This window comes from Cyanistes caeruleus, unplaced genomic scaffold, assembly GCF_971803275.1.
Source record: "Cyanistes caeruleus unplaced genomic scaffold, bCyaCae1.hap1.1 HAP1_SCAFFOLD_103, whole genome shotgun sequence".
NCBI classification, from domain to species: domain Eukaryota; kingdom Metazoa; phylum Chordata; class Aves; order Passeriformes; family Paridae; genus Cyanistes; species Cyanistes caeruleus.
The window spans coordinates 612,756-627,106 of record NW_028255905.1 but is presented as its reverse complement, the minus strand read 5'-3'; the positions used below and the strand labels follow the sequence as shown (position 1 = coordinate 627,106).

The 14,351-nt window shown below is 49.6% G+C and overlaps 3 protein-coding genes across 3 annotated transcripts in view; 1 reads left to right on the top strand and 2 right to left on the bottom strand.

Annotated features, from left to right (window-relative positions):
* LOC147646281 (uncharacterized) overlaps positions 1-14,351 on the top strand; it is a 274,673-nt gene that overhangs the window by 107,581 nt on the left and 152,741 nt on the right. The window lies entirely within an intron of this gene.
* Positions 1-14,351, bottom strand: part of LOC147646283 (uncharacterized) — a 232,039-nt gene that overhangs the window by 89,844 nt on the left and 127,844 nt on the right. The window lies entirely within an intron of this gene.
* Positions 1,604-14,287, bottom strand: LOC147646285 (serine/threonine-protein kinase PAK 3-like). The gene is made up of 14 exons (XM_086873670.1): positions 14,008-14,287; positions 12,309-12,346; positions 11,735-11,866; positions 10,253-10,597; positions 9,717-9,806; positions 9,143-9,317; positions 7,605-7,668; positions 6,860-6,908; positions 6,369-6,481; positions 5,659-5,776; positions 5,136-5,235; positions 4,475-4,671; positions 2,987-3,124; positions 1,604-1,870 (listed from the first exon to the last, which is right to left on the bottom strand). The coding sequence occupies exons 1-14, from the start codon at positions 14,282-14,284 to the stop codon at positions 1,751-1,753; spliced, it is 1,956 nt and encodes a 651-aa protein (XP_086729796.1). The 5' UTR covers positions 14,285-14,287; the 3' UTR covers positions 1,604-1,750.

The following is a 14,351-nucleotide window of genomic DNA, read 5'->3' as shown; positions in this document are numbered from 1 at the left end:
TCAATGCCAGGAGTGAGGAGGAAAGCTCCACCACAAACTCACTTGTCCATTCTTTGCACAGGACAAGCTTTTAAACTTTTTTAACTTGATGGGCACATTCTATTTTCCTAAGCTTCATATTTTCTAATTCCGTGATTATGGAAGCCCTTGCAGCAGGGCTCTGCACGAGATAGTTGTCAGCCTCCTGGTGGTTGTTTTGGATGAAGGCTCAGGAGCTACCTGAATTCAAAAGCCCTGTTTGTTACACTTCAACACTTCCCTTTTCTGGGAATTCAGCACAAACTTATAGTCAGTAAGTTCTGCAAGTTCTCTTGCTGTGTGAGGCCACATTGTGTCTTTCATTCAGCAATTCATGAAGAAAACACAAATTGCCTACTGAGACCCTTCTGCTCCCTCCCAAATCACTACTCAAGAAGAAGCCTCAGGCACATGCCCATAGTCCCTCTCTGCCAGCAGCTCCGAGCTGCATTGCACAGTGCTTGCTGTGCCCCAGAGAGCACCAAGCAGGCTGGCCTGGTGCCCCTGAATATTTCTGCAAAGTCCTCTGCATTTCACACCTTTGCTGTGGCTCAGTGCAGAGCTCCAGGATTGCAGGCGCTTGGTCCCAGAGCTGTGTGAGGCAGTGGCTCGTGCAGATGTGCCCTGACTTGCTGTCAGTGCCTCATGCTGGCCTCGGTTCCCCTGGCAGAAATGCCGTGCCTGAAGGACACTGCCCTGTGCTGGAGCCTGCGGAGCAGCCCGGCTCCCTCCCCCTGTGCCCAGAGTGCTGCACACACTGCTGACCATTGCCAGCAGTTCCAGGGCAGGCGGCAGAAGAGCAGCAATGGTCAGGCAGGGCAGCAGCCCTGGGCTGCTCTTTGCCTTTCTCTCCTCCTGTGCAGACTCCAGACAGCCCATGGCACCAGTGTGTGCTGTGCCCAGCACGGCGCCGCTTCCCCTCAGGAGCAGCCAGCTGCCAGCTTGGCTCTGAGAGCGGAGGGTTTGCCTGGTGCCAGCAAGAGGCAGCCAGGGCCAGGCTGCTGCCTCTTGCAGCTCCAAGGGCCTCCTTCCAGCCTGCCTCTGCCGAGGCTCAGGCTTCTCTGGGCTCTGTCAGGGCTCTGCTGGGGCTCCAGCCTGGCCAAGGCCGGGCCCGCTCTCACCTCACAGTCGCTGACAGCTCTGCACCACAGGAGACCTTGCACAGCACCCTCACTGCTCTTTCTGCTTTCTCTCTTCAGCCAGACTCTCCTCCAGCCAAAGAGATTTCTCTTAGGGATACAAATCCAAGTGGCAGGAGCCCAAATAGTCTCGAGTCACATCTGCACAGCCTGCATCTGCACAGGATGTTTGTGTTGCACTGCTCCTCCTTTGGTTTTTCCTGCAAATGCCATTGCTGTTTCTGCCTCAAATAGAAATGCCAGAGCTGGGCAAAACTTGGCCAGTTGGCCATATTCCAAAGGCAGTGTGGTCTGGAGAGGATGAATGAAGAGGAGCCTTCCCCCCTTACAAACTGTACCAAAGAAGCCATCAATGTCACTTTCCACCTCTAAGAAAAAACTGACAATTCAGGAGGAAATGTTGAGCTTTCTCACAGGGTCAGAAGGAGAGAAATGTTCCAAAGGAGTTGAGATTTTAGAAATTTTATTTAAAATCCTACTCTACAATCCTACACTACAAACCTACACTACCATCCTGCACTACAATCCTACTCTATAATCCTATTCTACAATCCTACTCTGCAGTCCTACTCTGTAATCCTACTCTAAGTTTTTCATGGAGAAGACAGTTTATAAATTGATTGTTGCATTCCTGCCTCCTCCTTCCACTTCTTCACGGCAACGATGAGAGGTGCCAAGCTGGACCCAGGCATGGCCGATGTTATAAATTGATGCTGCAGAAAGGAAAATAAAACAACAAGAAAGCATGATTTTCCAAGCTAAGAGCTTCAAAGGCAGGGGAATACTTTTGAAATGGAAAGGGGATTGAGTCAGAGTAGGTCAGGGGCATGGGGCAAGAGTGGCACAGGTTGCCCCAAGAGCTGGTAGGTGGCCCACCCCTGGAAATATCTGAGGTGTGAGTATCCTGATCTCTTGAAAGATGTCCCTGCTCATTGCAGGACACAGACTAGATGACCTTTCCATGTCCCTGTGAGTTAGTTTGAGATGAATTGACATTTAGGGAAAGAAGTAAGAAACCCCGCACGGAAGTGATTTCTTTGAGAGAAGCTGCTGGGAGCTTCCTCTGTGCCTGAGACAGGCCAATGGCTGGCTAGTTCTGAGAACTGACAACATTTTGCACCATTTAGAAATGAGATGCGCCTCTGTGATGATGCACATTTTGAAAACCACCAGCCCAGGCACTGGCCCTCTTTGCTTCCGGAGCCCGAAGGTAACGGAGCTCTGGTGAGGCCGGCCCTGCTCGCCCACGGCCTGTGCTCCTGGGGGAGGCCGGGCCAGAGCCCAGCGGCTCCCGGGCGGGGGATGGAGGCTGCGGGACCCCAGCCCCAGGCTGGGCCAGGCCACGGCTGCTGACATCTTGCCCACACTAAACCCTCTCCCCGGCGTGCAGCGACGGCTCCAGGCCGAGCCTCCCCTCCCAGCGGCTCCTGGGCAGAGAGAGGGGCTCAGCACAGCCTGAAATCCAACACCGTGACTGCCATGACCTGGGTGAGATTGAACCCTTTCACTGCACAGGTGAGACCTTTCTTATTCTTGTGGGCCTGCTAATAAAATTTGTTATTCCTTTGAAGTTTGAAGCCTGTTTTGCCCTTCTCCTAATCCATAGCTCCCAGCAAGAAATGAGTAAGTGCCCTGGTGATTTTAGCCAGCGCTAAAACCCAGCACTCCCTGCCAGCCCAGCCCAGTCTAGGATTCCTCCCCACTGTCAGCTGAACAGCACCAAGGTTGGAAGTGAGGAGGATGGGGGCTCATCTGATGCCTTGGATTTCAGTGGAGGAGGAGCCCATCCCTGGGACACTGTTTCACCTGCAGCCCTTTTGGCATTTTACCTGCAGCAGCTCCTTGGCAGACCAGCGCTGCGCCTCGCCTTTCTGCAGGCAGCAGCTCAGGAAGTCACGCAGCAAAGGCGAGAATTGCTCGGGCTGCCGCAGCTGTGGGCTCCCTTCTGTGGCTATGTGGAATTTAGCCTGGAGAAAAAGGAAACACAAGGCTCCACCTGCTTCTTTCCCATCTGGAACTGCTCTCCCAGAGCCCATTGTTTAAGCTCCACTCTGCAGTGGCAGTTTTTGCCCTGGCAGAGAGGCAGACATGACTTTCCTGTAGCATTTGGATGACGACTTTCCTGTATCATGAAAAAACCCAAGCCCCAAAGCCACAGCTTTGCTAACATCCAGCAGATCTTGCCTTGGCAGCTGATTTCATTGCCTGATCTAGTTAGTGGCAACTACATCAGCAAATACATGTTTCCTTCTCGGAGGATTCCCAGCAGCTTGGCAGCCTTTTTGGAAGAGGGATTTTGCTATTCTAACTAACTGTACTATTTCCAAGGATTCTTACATGAAAAGAATCTCTGCAGTGCTTGTTGGTCCCTTAAGCACAGCTGCCATAAAACAAAACTCATCCAGCTTATTGTCTTGTTCTTGAAAATGATGGTAATTGGAAGAAAAGAAAGGAAATGCAGCAGGTGTTCCTCAGGGAAGGAAACAAACCTTTGGAATCTCATTTTCAACACAGACACATTAAGATGCCTCCACAAATGTATTGGGTTGAAAATGCCTGTTTGGGCACACAGGAGCCACCTGCAGCTCTGTCTCTCAGCACTCTGAAAATTTCCGGTTCCCTTATGTGGCAAAAGGAAAATATTCATGGTGAAATCAGAAGTGTCACCCCTGTGGTAAGCCTGTGCTCGTTGGATTCTCAAGTCAGTGCATTAACGCTGTGCCCATCCCAGAAAGTGCCAGGAAACAAACAGGAGGTTTTGGCAGGCTCTCCCCGTCACCAGGCTCCAGCTTGGTGATATGGAGAAAGTGGCTTGGGTTATGAAAGAAGGTGGTCACTGAGTGTCTCAGCAGCACTGCATAAGAAGCAGAAGAGACTCTGGCTTTACAGCCTCATCTCTGGGTTTCAGACAAGTTTCCCTGTGAGAAGAATGGGGCTGCACTTCTTCTCTCAAAAGCACTGTTTTAGAAACTTGGTTTGGTTTGAGTTTCTTTGCTTCATTTCTGGAAAGATAACAGCAGCTCTGAGATGCTTGTTTCCTATTCTTGGGGCCATCTACACAGCCAAAAGAGCTGGAACGACTTCTAAGGCAAAGCAAAATGCTGCCTGAGAATGGAGATGGTTTGGGCGAGGTAAGGCTTGAGTTCCCCCAGTGCTGCAACCAAAGCTCCAGCAGATGCTGATGTGCTGCAGGGACATTTGTAGAAGGGGCCTTGGTGGAAGTACTTCAAGCAGATGGCCATGGGATTTTGTGCAGTGAGCAGAGAACCCGGGACAGGTGAGAAAGACAGCGGGATCAGAGAGTATTTGCTCCTTACCGATTGAGCAGTGAAACTGTCATAAGGAGTTTTTTGTTCGGCCATTTCAATTGCCACAATTCCAAAAGACCACACGTCCACTTTGGGGCCATATGGTTGACGCTTCACCACTTCAGGTGCCATCCACCAAGGAGTCCCGGTCACCGAGCACCGCTGATTTTGCTCAGGGGTGAGCTGAGCAGAAAGGCCAAAATCAGCTGAGGAGAAAGCAAAATACTCTTTTAATTTTAATACTCTCAATTAGGAAGCCAAGGCAAAGAATTCCCCGGTAGAAGTTTGAGAATGTGCACTTGAATTTCCTGGACAACACTCCCTGCTCTCTTTCCTTAGGGCTTTAGCCAAGGAAATATGAATTGGCTACTTCAAACATCCCCCCATTTCTTACACTTCCTCCAGCAGTGCCTTTTGTTCCCCTGAAGGTTTAGATTGCAGCTCCCTCCCTCTGGAAGGAACACACACAGACACACACAGAGCAATAGCACTCTTGGCTGCTTGTGGTTCCTTGTCATAGCTGTGTGCACCCTGCAACTGTGCCTTCAGCCCACAGCAGGGGGGACCCCTGCACTGCCAGCAGCAGCATTTTTGGGGAGCTGGCAGTCACTGAAAGCAGCCCCACACCCCCCATTCCTGGAAGGCTGAAGCTGAGCAAGAATACACTGACCCAGCTTGACAGAGCCGTCGGTTCTGAGAAGGATGTTGTTGCTCTTGACATCTCGATGGATCACGTGGTTGGAGTGAAGAAAATCCAGTCCTTGCAGGCACTGAGAGAGAAAAGAGAACCAGGGGGGCAAAAAGTAGTGCTGTGAGTTCATCGCACAAGAAAGGAAACAGCTGTGGAAGGTTCCCTTTGCAGGGGAATGGGGAGGAATGGCAGAACACAGCGCCATTGAGAGCAAGAGCCTGCTGCTCCCACAGTAGCAGAGCAGCACCTTTCTCAGTGGAGAACTGCAAATGCCAATGCAAGAGACAGAGCTAGAATACAAGAGCAGGGGATAAGAGTACAGGAAGTGAGTCCAGGGAGTGTAGGGGCACTGGCAGACAGTTCCCTTGAGATGCTCTTGCTTGCCCATAGCCGAGCAGCAGCACAGAAACCAAGCTTGGCCCATGAAATCACTCCCATTCTGAGCCCCTGTTTCCCAGACAATGCAGCTCAAGGCCTTGGAAGCACAGATGGGATCCCTGACCTCCCGACTGACAGCTGCAATCTCTCCTTCAGACATTTGAATCTCGTCAATGAGATCTCTCAGAGTGCCTCCGTCCATGTACTCCATCACCAGCCAGAATTCCTCATGCACAAGGTAGCTGAAAAAAGGAAACAAGGCCATGCAGGTGAACATGCACGGCTAGGTTGGTTTTTTGCTTGAGTCTTGTTTCTGGGTCCCTTGGAGACAAGGGCAGAAGAAAAGGCATAGACATTGCCTCTAGGCTGTGCAGTGTTTGCAGTCTGTGCTGTCTCAAGGAGAAAGGCAGTTTAGGAAGAGCCCAGATAAAAAACCTGTCACGCATGGCATTTCTGGAAATAAGCACCTAGTCTTCCCGGCATGCACAGCAATGGAAAAGAGGGGCAACAATGCAAGGGCAATCCTCTCTTGGATGGTTCATCAGCATTTAAGAAACTTGAAAAACTCAAGCCCAAAGAACTGTGGAGGCAATGAACTTAGAAGGTATTGAATTCTTAAGATAGGGCTGATGCAGGGTTTTGAACAATTTTCAGTCTGCATTTGCCAGGGTGGATTCATGCAGACAAAATGCAGTCTCTTCCCATCCATTGGAGATAAGTAGAGAAATAATCATTAACAACTCTATTTCCTGCCACTGACCAAAGTGGGGTTTTAAGCTCTCATGCTTGTAGTATGTAAAGAAACATTCAAGGGATAGGACGGTGACCACTCACCTGGCTAAGTAATTCACGATCCTGGGACTCCTATTACTCTCCATGATCCTGATTTCATTCATGGTTAGTATCTTCCTACTCACTCCTTGCACATTTATTTTCTTTATGGCCACCTCAAATGACATTGAAAAGGAGTAATTTGAGAAAACTGATAGCATGAGACCACAACACACATGGAGCAAGTGATTTTGGAATGGCACAGCCAAGCTGTGCCAAAGTGCCTTGTGATTAGACCTCATCACCAGAGTAATTAGGGAGTGACATTCCAACAGCCCATTTCTCTGTGCCCTTGGGGGCCAGTTACAGGACATGTGGCCACTGGCGATTTGCCTTGTCCACAAAGCCTGTTCCAAGTGCAATTTGCAGGCTGGCTCCAGTCTGTGCTTCTTGTGCCTTTTCAGCACAGCTCTCCTCAAAGCTCCAGCCACAGCTGTCAGCAGTGGGGAAAGGCCTGGAGAGCAGCAGAGGCTGCAGGGGCTGTTGACATTTACCTCTCCTCCTGTTGCAATGTCAAGTGCTCTGGAAACCTCTCCAAAACCCCTAGAAACAAAACAGCAGCAAAGAAAGGAGAAGCCATTTAGATCTTGCAGTGGAAGCCGGTCCAGACAGGAGAGCTCTGCTGTAAATGCCTAAAAGCTGCAGGTTGCAGGAGGGGTCTGCCAGAAGGCAGATGATGCATTTTCCCCTCAAGTGCCTGGGCACTGGGCCTGTTCCTGAAGCCTTGGGCTTTACTGCCTCAGCTCCAAAAGGCAGCTTATTCCTTCATCTCGGATATCAGCTTCTAAACTGTGCAATTCTAATCCTGAGCACGGAGTATTTCCTTTAGCAAACTCTTGGAGAGAAATGTTCCTGAGAACTGTTATCTGACAGCTCTCCTTGGGGGTAGGTTGTGCTTTCAGGCAAGCAAGATTCTTCTCCTTTCATTAGTGTGGGCAGATGATTTGGAGACATCCAAAAATGTGAAGGAAATGAATCCTGAGCTGTCCCACACTTGAGAGACAAGCAGATTTACCAGGTTCTGTTCCTTGCTGCAGGCAAGACCTTGGCAGCATGGAGATGTATTTGACAATGCCTTCTGAGCACACTTGACAAATTCTGGCCAGTACTGAGAGATGGGGCAGACTAAGCCCGCTGTCTAAACATGTGGACAACTTGTCTGACTTCCCACTTGATGGATATTCCACCAGTGAAACCCCTGGCCCATGGCTGTGTAGAAGTGACTGTGGTTGGACTCACCCGCTGCCAAGACTTTCCAGTTCAATGTATTTTGTGATGGGATTTTCCTTGTTCACCATCCTCCCTGAGGGAAACAAAATGCAAGATGCTGACTTTCAGGCAGAGATCCCAACTTGCAGGAGATGCCAAAGGCAGCCCCGCTGTCTGGGGCTCTGAACCCTCTGTGGTCAGCTGGGCAGCAAGCACAGCAGCAACAAGACAGGCAGTTGTGCAGTACAAATGGGCAGCAGAGAGACTGATTTTGTCCAGTCCTTGGAAGGAAATGAAGCGCAGAGAGCACAGCAGGGCACAGCACAAGGCTGGCAAAGGCCAAGCATGAGCACTGACAAGCAATGGCAAGAAGACACAGCCAGCCTGAGCCCCTGACAAGCTGTGGCCCCCGTTCAGGACACACCAGCATTGCCTTGGAGATCAGACACAGCCAGGTGCAGATCAAGGCCCTTTTGTGTGCCAGCAGGTGAAGGTAGACACCAAATCAGCTGGGATCTTTTCTCAGCCCCACCAGGTCTTTTCTGAGAGCACAGCACTGGCAGCTGTTATGGGCAAGAAGCAGATTAAATGGGTTGTGCTGCAGAATCACAGAGGGCTTGATGTGTTTTCCCAGAGACTGATCTGAGCAGGGCTTGGGCCAATAGGTAGGATTCTAAGAGTCATGGGAATGGCTGGGAATCAGGGATGAAAAAGTGCCATGGATCTGAGGAATACACAGCACAGGGGCTGCAGGCTCGCTCCTGAGAAATGCCTGCAGTGCTGTTTTATCTGATCACACCATGTGGATGTGTCTCTTGGACACATCTTTAGAAAAATAAAACTAGGATATTAATTACAGATTGTTATACAAGTATCTGTTTCTTCATTGTGGGCCCAATGAAAACATCTCTTTCTCTCTGTTTCTGCTGTCACCTGATGTTCTTTCAAAGGAGTCCTCACTGACAAAAATACAGCATTCTCATAAAAACCTTGTAGATGTAGTAGAGGCAATAAAAACAGTCCTAAAAATGACACCAGTAAGACACATGGGGCAGAACAGCTCTTTCAGGATGGAGAAAAAAAAAACTACCAAAAAACCACCAAAACCAAAACAAAAATCTATAAAAAACACCACACAGAAAACAGAACCACAACAAAAAGACAAAATCCCAAATCAGTTTCTGTGAAGTCTTTTGGTGCTGACAACAGGTGGGAAGTCGGGAGTCTAAGGAGAATTTAGGAATTAAATACTCTGTTCAGTTTGGCCACTAGCACACAGAACTTGCATAGATCATTTGCTAGGCCACAGCCTCCTGCTGATCCAAGAACAATTCCTGCTTCTGCCTTTAGTGGCAAGGGAATGCCAGGCAAAGCCGAGCCAGTCCAAGCTGCCCTCAGAGGCAGCAGGAACAGCCAGAGCGCTCTCTCGCTGCCTCAGAGCACAGCAGTTCCTGTGGGGAGTCCTAAATGTCTCTGGGACGCCAAAGTGAGGAGGATCATTTGCTACAGCTCTGCTGGCACGTGCACACAATACACTGTCCCTCAGACAAGAAATACACCAGACGTACTCAGTTGCTCCACGAAGTCTCCCTGGCTCTCCTGGAGCTGAGCAGCAGATGTGTCACTGCTGGAAATGGACAAACTGCCCCGGCTCCACTGCTCAGCTTGGGCAACAAAGGCTCCTTTAGATGCTGCTGCTGCTGCTGCTGCTACAGCAGATTGAATGGAAGAGCCTGTGTAGATCTGCGAGAAGAAAGGAGTTTGTGTCAGAAAGCTGGCTGGCAGAGATTACCCCGAGTTCCCTTTTCAAATGCAAGCCCTTAGGAAGTTGCTGTTAGCCACATGCAAAGCTCATCAACTGGATTTTTTGGATGCCCACTTCTGGAACCAAATGGTCAAAACGCAAGGTTGGTTTTAATCAAGTTGATGGCCAGTTTCATATTCCATTTTCCTGGATTTTCTGAAGGATGACTGCAACAACGACCATTGCACTTCCTCCCAAGGATCCCTTTCCCCCTCCAAGGGCTGCAGACACATTTGCAGCTCCTTGTTCTAATGTTGGAGCTCCTCCCCCTCAGTCCTCTTTTCCTGCACCATCTTCAGAAGGTGCTCAGCCTGCAGCACTTGTGCTTGGGACAGTACCTGTGCCTCCCGCCGACCTTGGGGCTCTTCATCAGCAGGCATTTGCTGGAAGCCTTCGCAGGCTGCCAGGTGAGATATCAACACGTCCACCTCAAGTCAAAGAGAACAAAGCAGTCAGAGACCACAGCTTGTCCCTGTGTGCCAAGGCTCATTGACTGTGAGCAAAGGGAAAGAGCAGGACAGCAGCAGATTCACCAAGGGATACAGACAGCTTGCAGCTTGTATTCCAAATCTGTCTGGGGGACTGTGTTCACTTGCAAAAAGCCCTGAAGAAACAAGGAGAGCAGGAGCAGGCCAGCAGGAATCCCTTGAGATGAGTGCTGGCAAAAGGGGCAAATGACTGGTGCCACTGTCCAGGGCAGCAGCTGAGATTGAGCACAGCAGGAAATGTCCTTCCAAGCAGCTGGGATAGACACTACAGCAGGATGGCACTGAGAGGCATCAGCCCAGCCCCCTGCTGCTCTGCAGAGGAAAGGCAAGAAGGGCAGAAAGCACCAGACTGCAGTGACTGCTGTGCCTATCGCTCTTTCACTCACTCGATTTTCTAGAGCCTCTTGCTGCTGAGCGAGGAGATCTAATTTCTCTTGGATGATTCTCCTTTCTTCCTCCAGCCTGTTCTCTCTTGCCCTGATCCTAGCCTCAGCTTCCTGCAGCTCTGCCAGAAGCTCCTCCTCGGAGGCCTGTGAAGAACGACAGAGAGGAATTTCCATGAGTGGAGTGTCTGCCTCACTTTCACTCACCTGGTTTCGTTGATTTCCTCTCTGCCAGTGGAGATTCATCTCCTCCTCGATGTTTCTCCTTTCTTCCTCAGGCCTCCTCTTCACTGCCATGATGGCCATCGGAGCTTCGGGCAGCTCTGCCTGGGGCTCTGCCTCGATGTTCTGTACACACAAATGGAGAGCAAGTGCCTGGGAGCTGCCCTTTTCAGGCCTGCCCTGCCACTCCTGCCCCTCTGACATCCACACTCTTGTTAGAAATCCTGCTCAGTCAGGAGACAAGGATGTGTGCAATTTGATCCTCTGCTGCAGGTCAGAGAGCCTCTATGGCCACCTCAGGATATGGAAGAGGACCAAGGTGTTTCTCCTCCCTCTTTTGTCAGCTGAGAATTCTGAGTGGCACTGACAGAGATCCTCAAAAGGCCCCACCAACAAATTAATTGACACACCCCTAGGGATGCCAATGAAGGAAGCCATGGGTCATGTAATGAATGTATGACCAAAGTCACCAAAAACCACCTAAACCATGGAATTGTCTCACCTCACTAGGACAGGCAGAAATTTATAGTTTAAACAGGGAGTGTCAGGACAGAAGAGGCAGGAGGAGGAAAACAGCTCTGAGGAGAAAAAACAACCATCTCTAAAGGGGTTCTTAGCAACACAAGACAGCACTCAAGGACTTGCAGCTTTGCCCCCACACTAGGCTCCAATGCAGTTTCCAAAGCTGCAGACTTCACCACAAAACGTATCAAGAGAAACTTGCCACTTGTGGATTTTGCCTCAGAAGAAGGGTTCAGAACTACACAGTTTGTTTCTTTGGCCACACAGGACAAGAATGGCCGGCCACAGCTTCATGGACAACACAATCATCTCATTGCAGCTTATCAAAAGCCAAAAGACAGGTGGCCTAAAAGACTCTGCAGAAGTGAAGAATTACTCCAGAAAACTGCAGAACACTTCTCCAGGTCATGCAGAGGTTTCCAAAAAGGGACAGCAAACAAAGCAAGCCCTGTGAGCCCCAGAAATGCCGTGTGAGCCCTTGGCCATGGCTTGGCAGAAGCCAAGAGACAGAGCTTCCCTGAGCCAAGCAGCCAGCTGCTCACCCGCAGGCAGCAGCGCTTTGGGGCCTCAGCACGACGGCTCAAAGCCCAATTTCCAGCTGCCATGGGATGGGGGAATGGCTGGGTGCTGGCAGGACTCCAGCACTCAGCATCCTCAGCCAGCAACAGCAAGTGCTGGCTGCTCAGAAACTTGCAGCTCTGCCTTGCACTAAAGACAGCAGCACCCAGCACTGGCACTTACTGTCTGGGCATGGTCAGGCTGGGCTGTGACCACAGCTGGAGGCTCGTGCTCCTTTTGCTCATTTTGCTCCTCTTTGGCCTCTTCTCCAGGAGCAGAGGGAGCCACAGCAGAGTCTGCTCTTGCTTCTGGGCTCTGTGGACAGATGGTGGAGTTAGGGACAGGCAGCTCCTATCATTTAGAACCTTATTTCTCTTCAGCTCTATTTCTACAACCAGCTCTACCAAGCACAAATCATCAGCTTTGATAGCAATGGGATTCTAAGTCTCTCCAAGTAAATTAAAATGGGTTAATTCAGCCAGGCTGCAAATAGCTCTGAATTAGAGAGTTCACCCTGGCTACTATCAGCAAGCAACGTTCTCTCTGCAAAGCTGAGCTTTGAGTTCTTTTAAAGCTCTGCAATGGAAAATTAGGAAATAGCCAACAATGCCTTTGCTATTGCTGTTGTAAACATGGAAATGGATCTTCTTTCAGCCCACCCAGCTGGCCCTCTGCACTCTACTGCCACAGGCCAAGCTCACAGTTCCCTGCACAATTCTGAAACACCAGGAACATCAAATGTTCCTTTCTGACTCACCTCAGGATCGGCACCTCTGAACACACGGCTCAGATGACCTGCAGTGGGCAAGGAAAATGAACCAAATTCTTTGAGAAAACTGGAGAGAACCGTGGCCTATTTAGAACAGCATCTGAGAAGATCTCCCAGTCTGCATTTTCAAAGGTGTCCTGCTTGACTGGTGTTGTTTAAAGCAGCAACTAAAAAATCACTAGGAAACTTACTTATTTCTGGCTGTGAGATATGGATTAGAACAAGAGCAAAACAGGCTTAAAACTTAAATGGAATAAAGAAAGTTTATTGACAAAAACTACAAGAATAAGAAACCAGAATAAAACTTCCAGAACAACCCTTTTCTCCCCCACTACCCAACCATTCTCTTGTTCACATGACAACATAGAGACAAAAAACTTTGGAACTTTGGTGTTTACAACAGTCCCAATTCCTGCTGGAGTCTTTTCATCAGTCTTTGTAGAGAAACAAAAGTCTTCTTCTGCTATCTATGGAGTTTTTCACATGAAAACTATCTTTCTTCATAGCTTTCTATTTCTCTGATGCCAGCTGCCCAGAAATCTGCCATCAGTTGTCTCCTCCCATTTCCCATCACTCTGAGGTGTGTTATGGGTCATGAGTCCAGGGATGTCATTTTTATGAATGAGTTATTCAAAGGCAAAAGTTCTCTTTATCTGTTTTTCTGAGCCCCCCTGGAAACAGAAGTTTTCTTTTTTGCTTCTTAAAAGACACAAATCTTCAACTATTACTTCTCCCCCTCTGTTCCAGCATCTCACAGTGTCACAACTACTTCATCATTTGCTCAAAATCCACACTTGGAAACTCTCCATTCCTCCCAATATACTCTGTCATGAATTAAAGGAGATTTTTTCAGAACACTACTGTCCATCTCCATAGCTTTAACAGAAAAATATTTCAGCTTATTAAAGCATCTCCTTCTTTCTCTTCCCCCTCTAAATTTAATTTGTTTCTTCACTCTCTTTGATGGGTTGATGGTTGATCACTCCCTCTCTCTCTCTCTGGAAAAAAAGGATTAATCTGCAAGTCTCATGCAGGTAGTAAAAGAGTTAAAATCTTGCTAAAGCTGCAGATGTTGATGGTGTCAGGTTTCAGTTCAGTGGCAGAAACTGCAAACCAAGTCAGGCCGGCCGGCTCCGTTTCTCCCCCCACCCCGCCCTCTGCAGCCTTGTCCGGCCTGGAGCGGGGGAGGAGGCCGTGACAGAGCCCTGTGACCTCGTCAGAAGCCAGAAACCAAAGAGAGCAAGAAATTCCCGGCCTCACATCTTCAGGTGGTGTTCACAGGTTGATCTCACTTCTCAATAGTTAAAACCGCTGCCAATTCTCACCCATGGCCAGGAATTAGTCAGGAGAAAAAACTCCCATCAGCCTCCAGCAGTTTCAACTTCCCGAGCTCTCAGAGCTATCTTAAAAGTAAAGTCACCCCAAGAGATTGAGCCAGCAAAGTGAGGAAATGACAGACTCTGCTGCCACAGGCTCTCCCGTGGAGGGAACAGAAGCCCTGCAAATGCTGCCCGCAGCCCCCTGGCTACAGACACCCTGTGTTTTGCTGAAGGTGTTGACAGGAGCTTTACCAAACCAGGGGCATCCTCATGGTCTTTGTGTTTCAATAGCAACCCGGTCACTAAGAAAGAGCAGGGAGACCTACAAAAGCCAGCTCAGGTTCCAGCCAGGGAAAACCTCTACTTACGTGCCAGGTTGGTCAGATAATAGCCAGAGTAGCCGATGACATAAATGGTGCAAACGGCAACAGCGAGCTGCTCCATCATTGTAGCACTGCTGTGCCAGTTTGCACACTCTGCTCCACCACAAAAACAAACAAGGCTCCTGTCAGTGTGCAGCTGCCCACTGACAAACGCCTCAAGCAGGAGGATGCTCCTGCACTGAGCAAGCCCAAGAGCTGCTCTGACCCTGAGGCCTTCCGTGCACCAAGGCAACCTTGGGATGTCACCACGACAAGGTGGCATCCATGCCCTGACATCACAAAGCCAATGCTCTGCGCTGCTCTGGGAATTGATGCAGAGCAACCCAACC

What these genes read in the sequence shown, in the direction of transcription:
- LOC147646285 (XM_086873670.1), bottom strand. Translation starts at nt 14,284, where the DNA reads ATGCCACCTTGTCGTGGTGACATCCCAAGGTTGCCTTGGTGCACGGAA. An exon ending in AAGGTCGGCGGGAGGCACAG is followed by an intron (nt 9,318 to 9,716) that starts GTACTGTCCCAA and finishes TTCTTCTCGCAG; the next exon opens with ATCTACACAGGCTCTTCCAT. An exon ending in ACATTGCAACAGGAGGAGAG is followed by an intron (nt 6,482 to 6,859) that starts GTAAATGTCAAC and finishes ATGTCATTTGAG; the next exon opens with GTGGCCATAAAGAAAATAAA.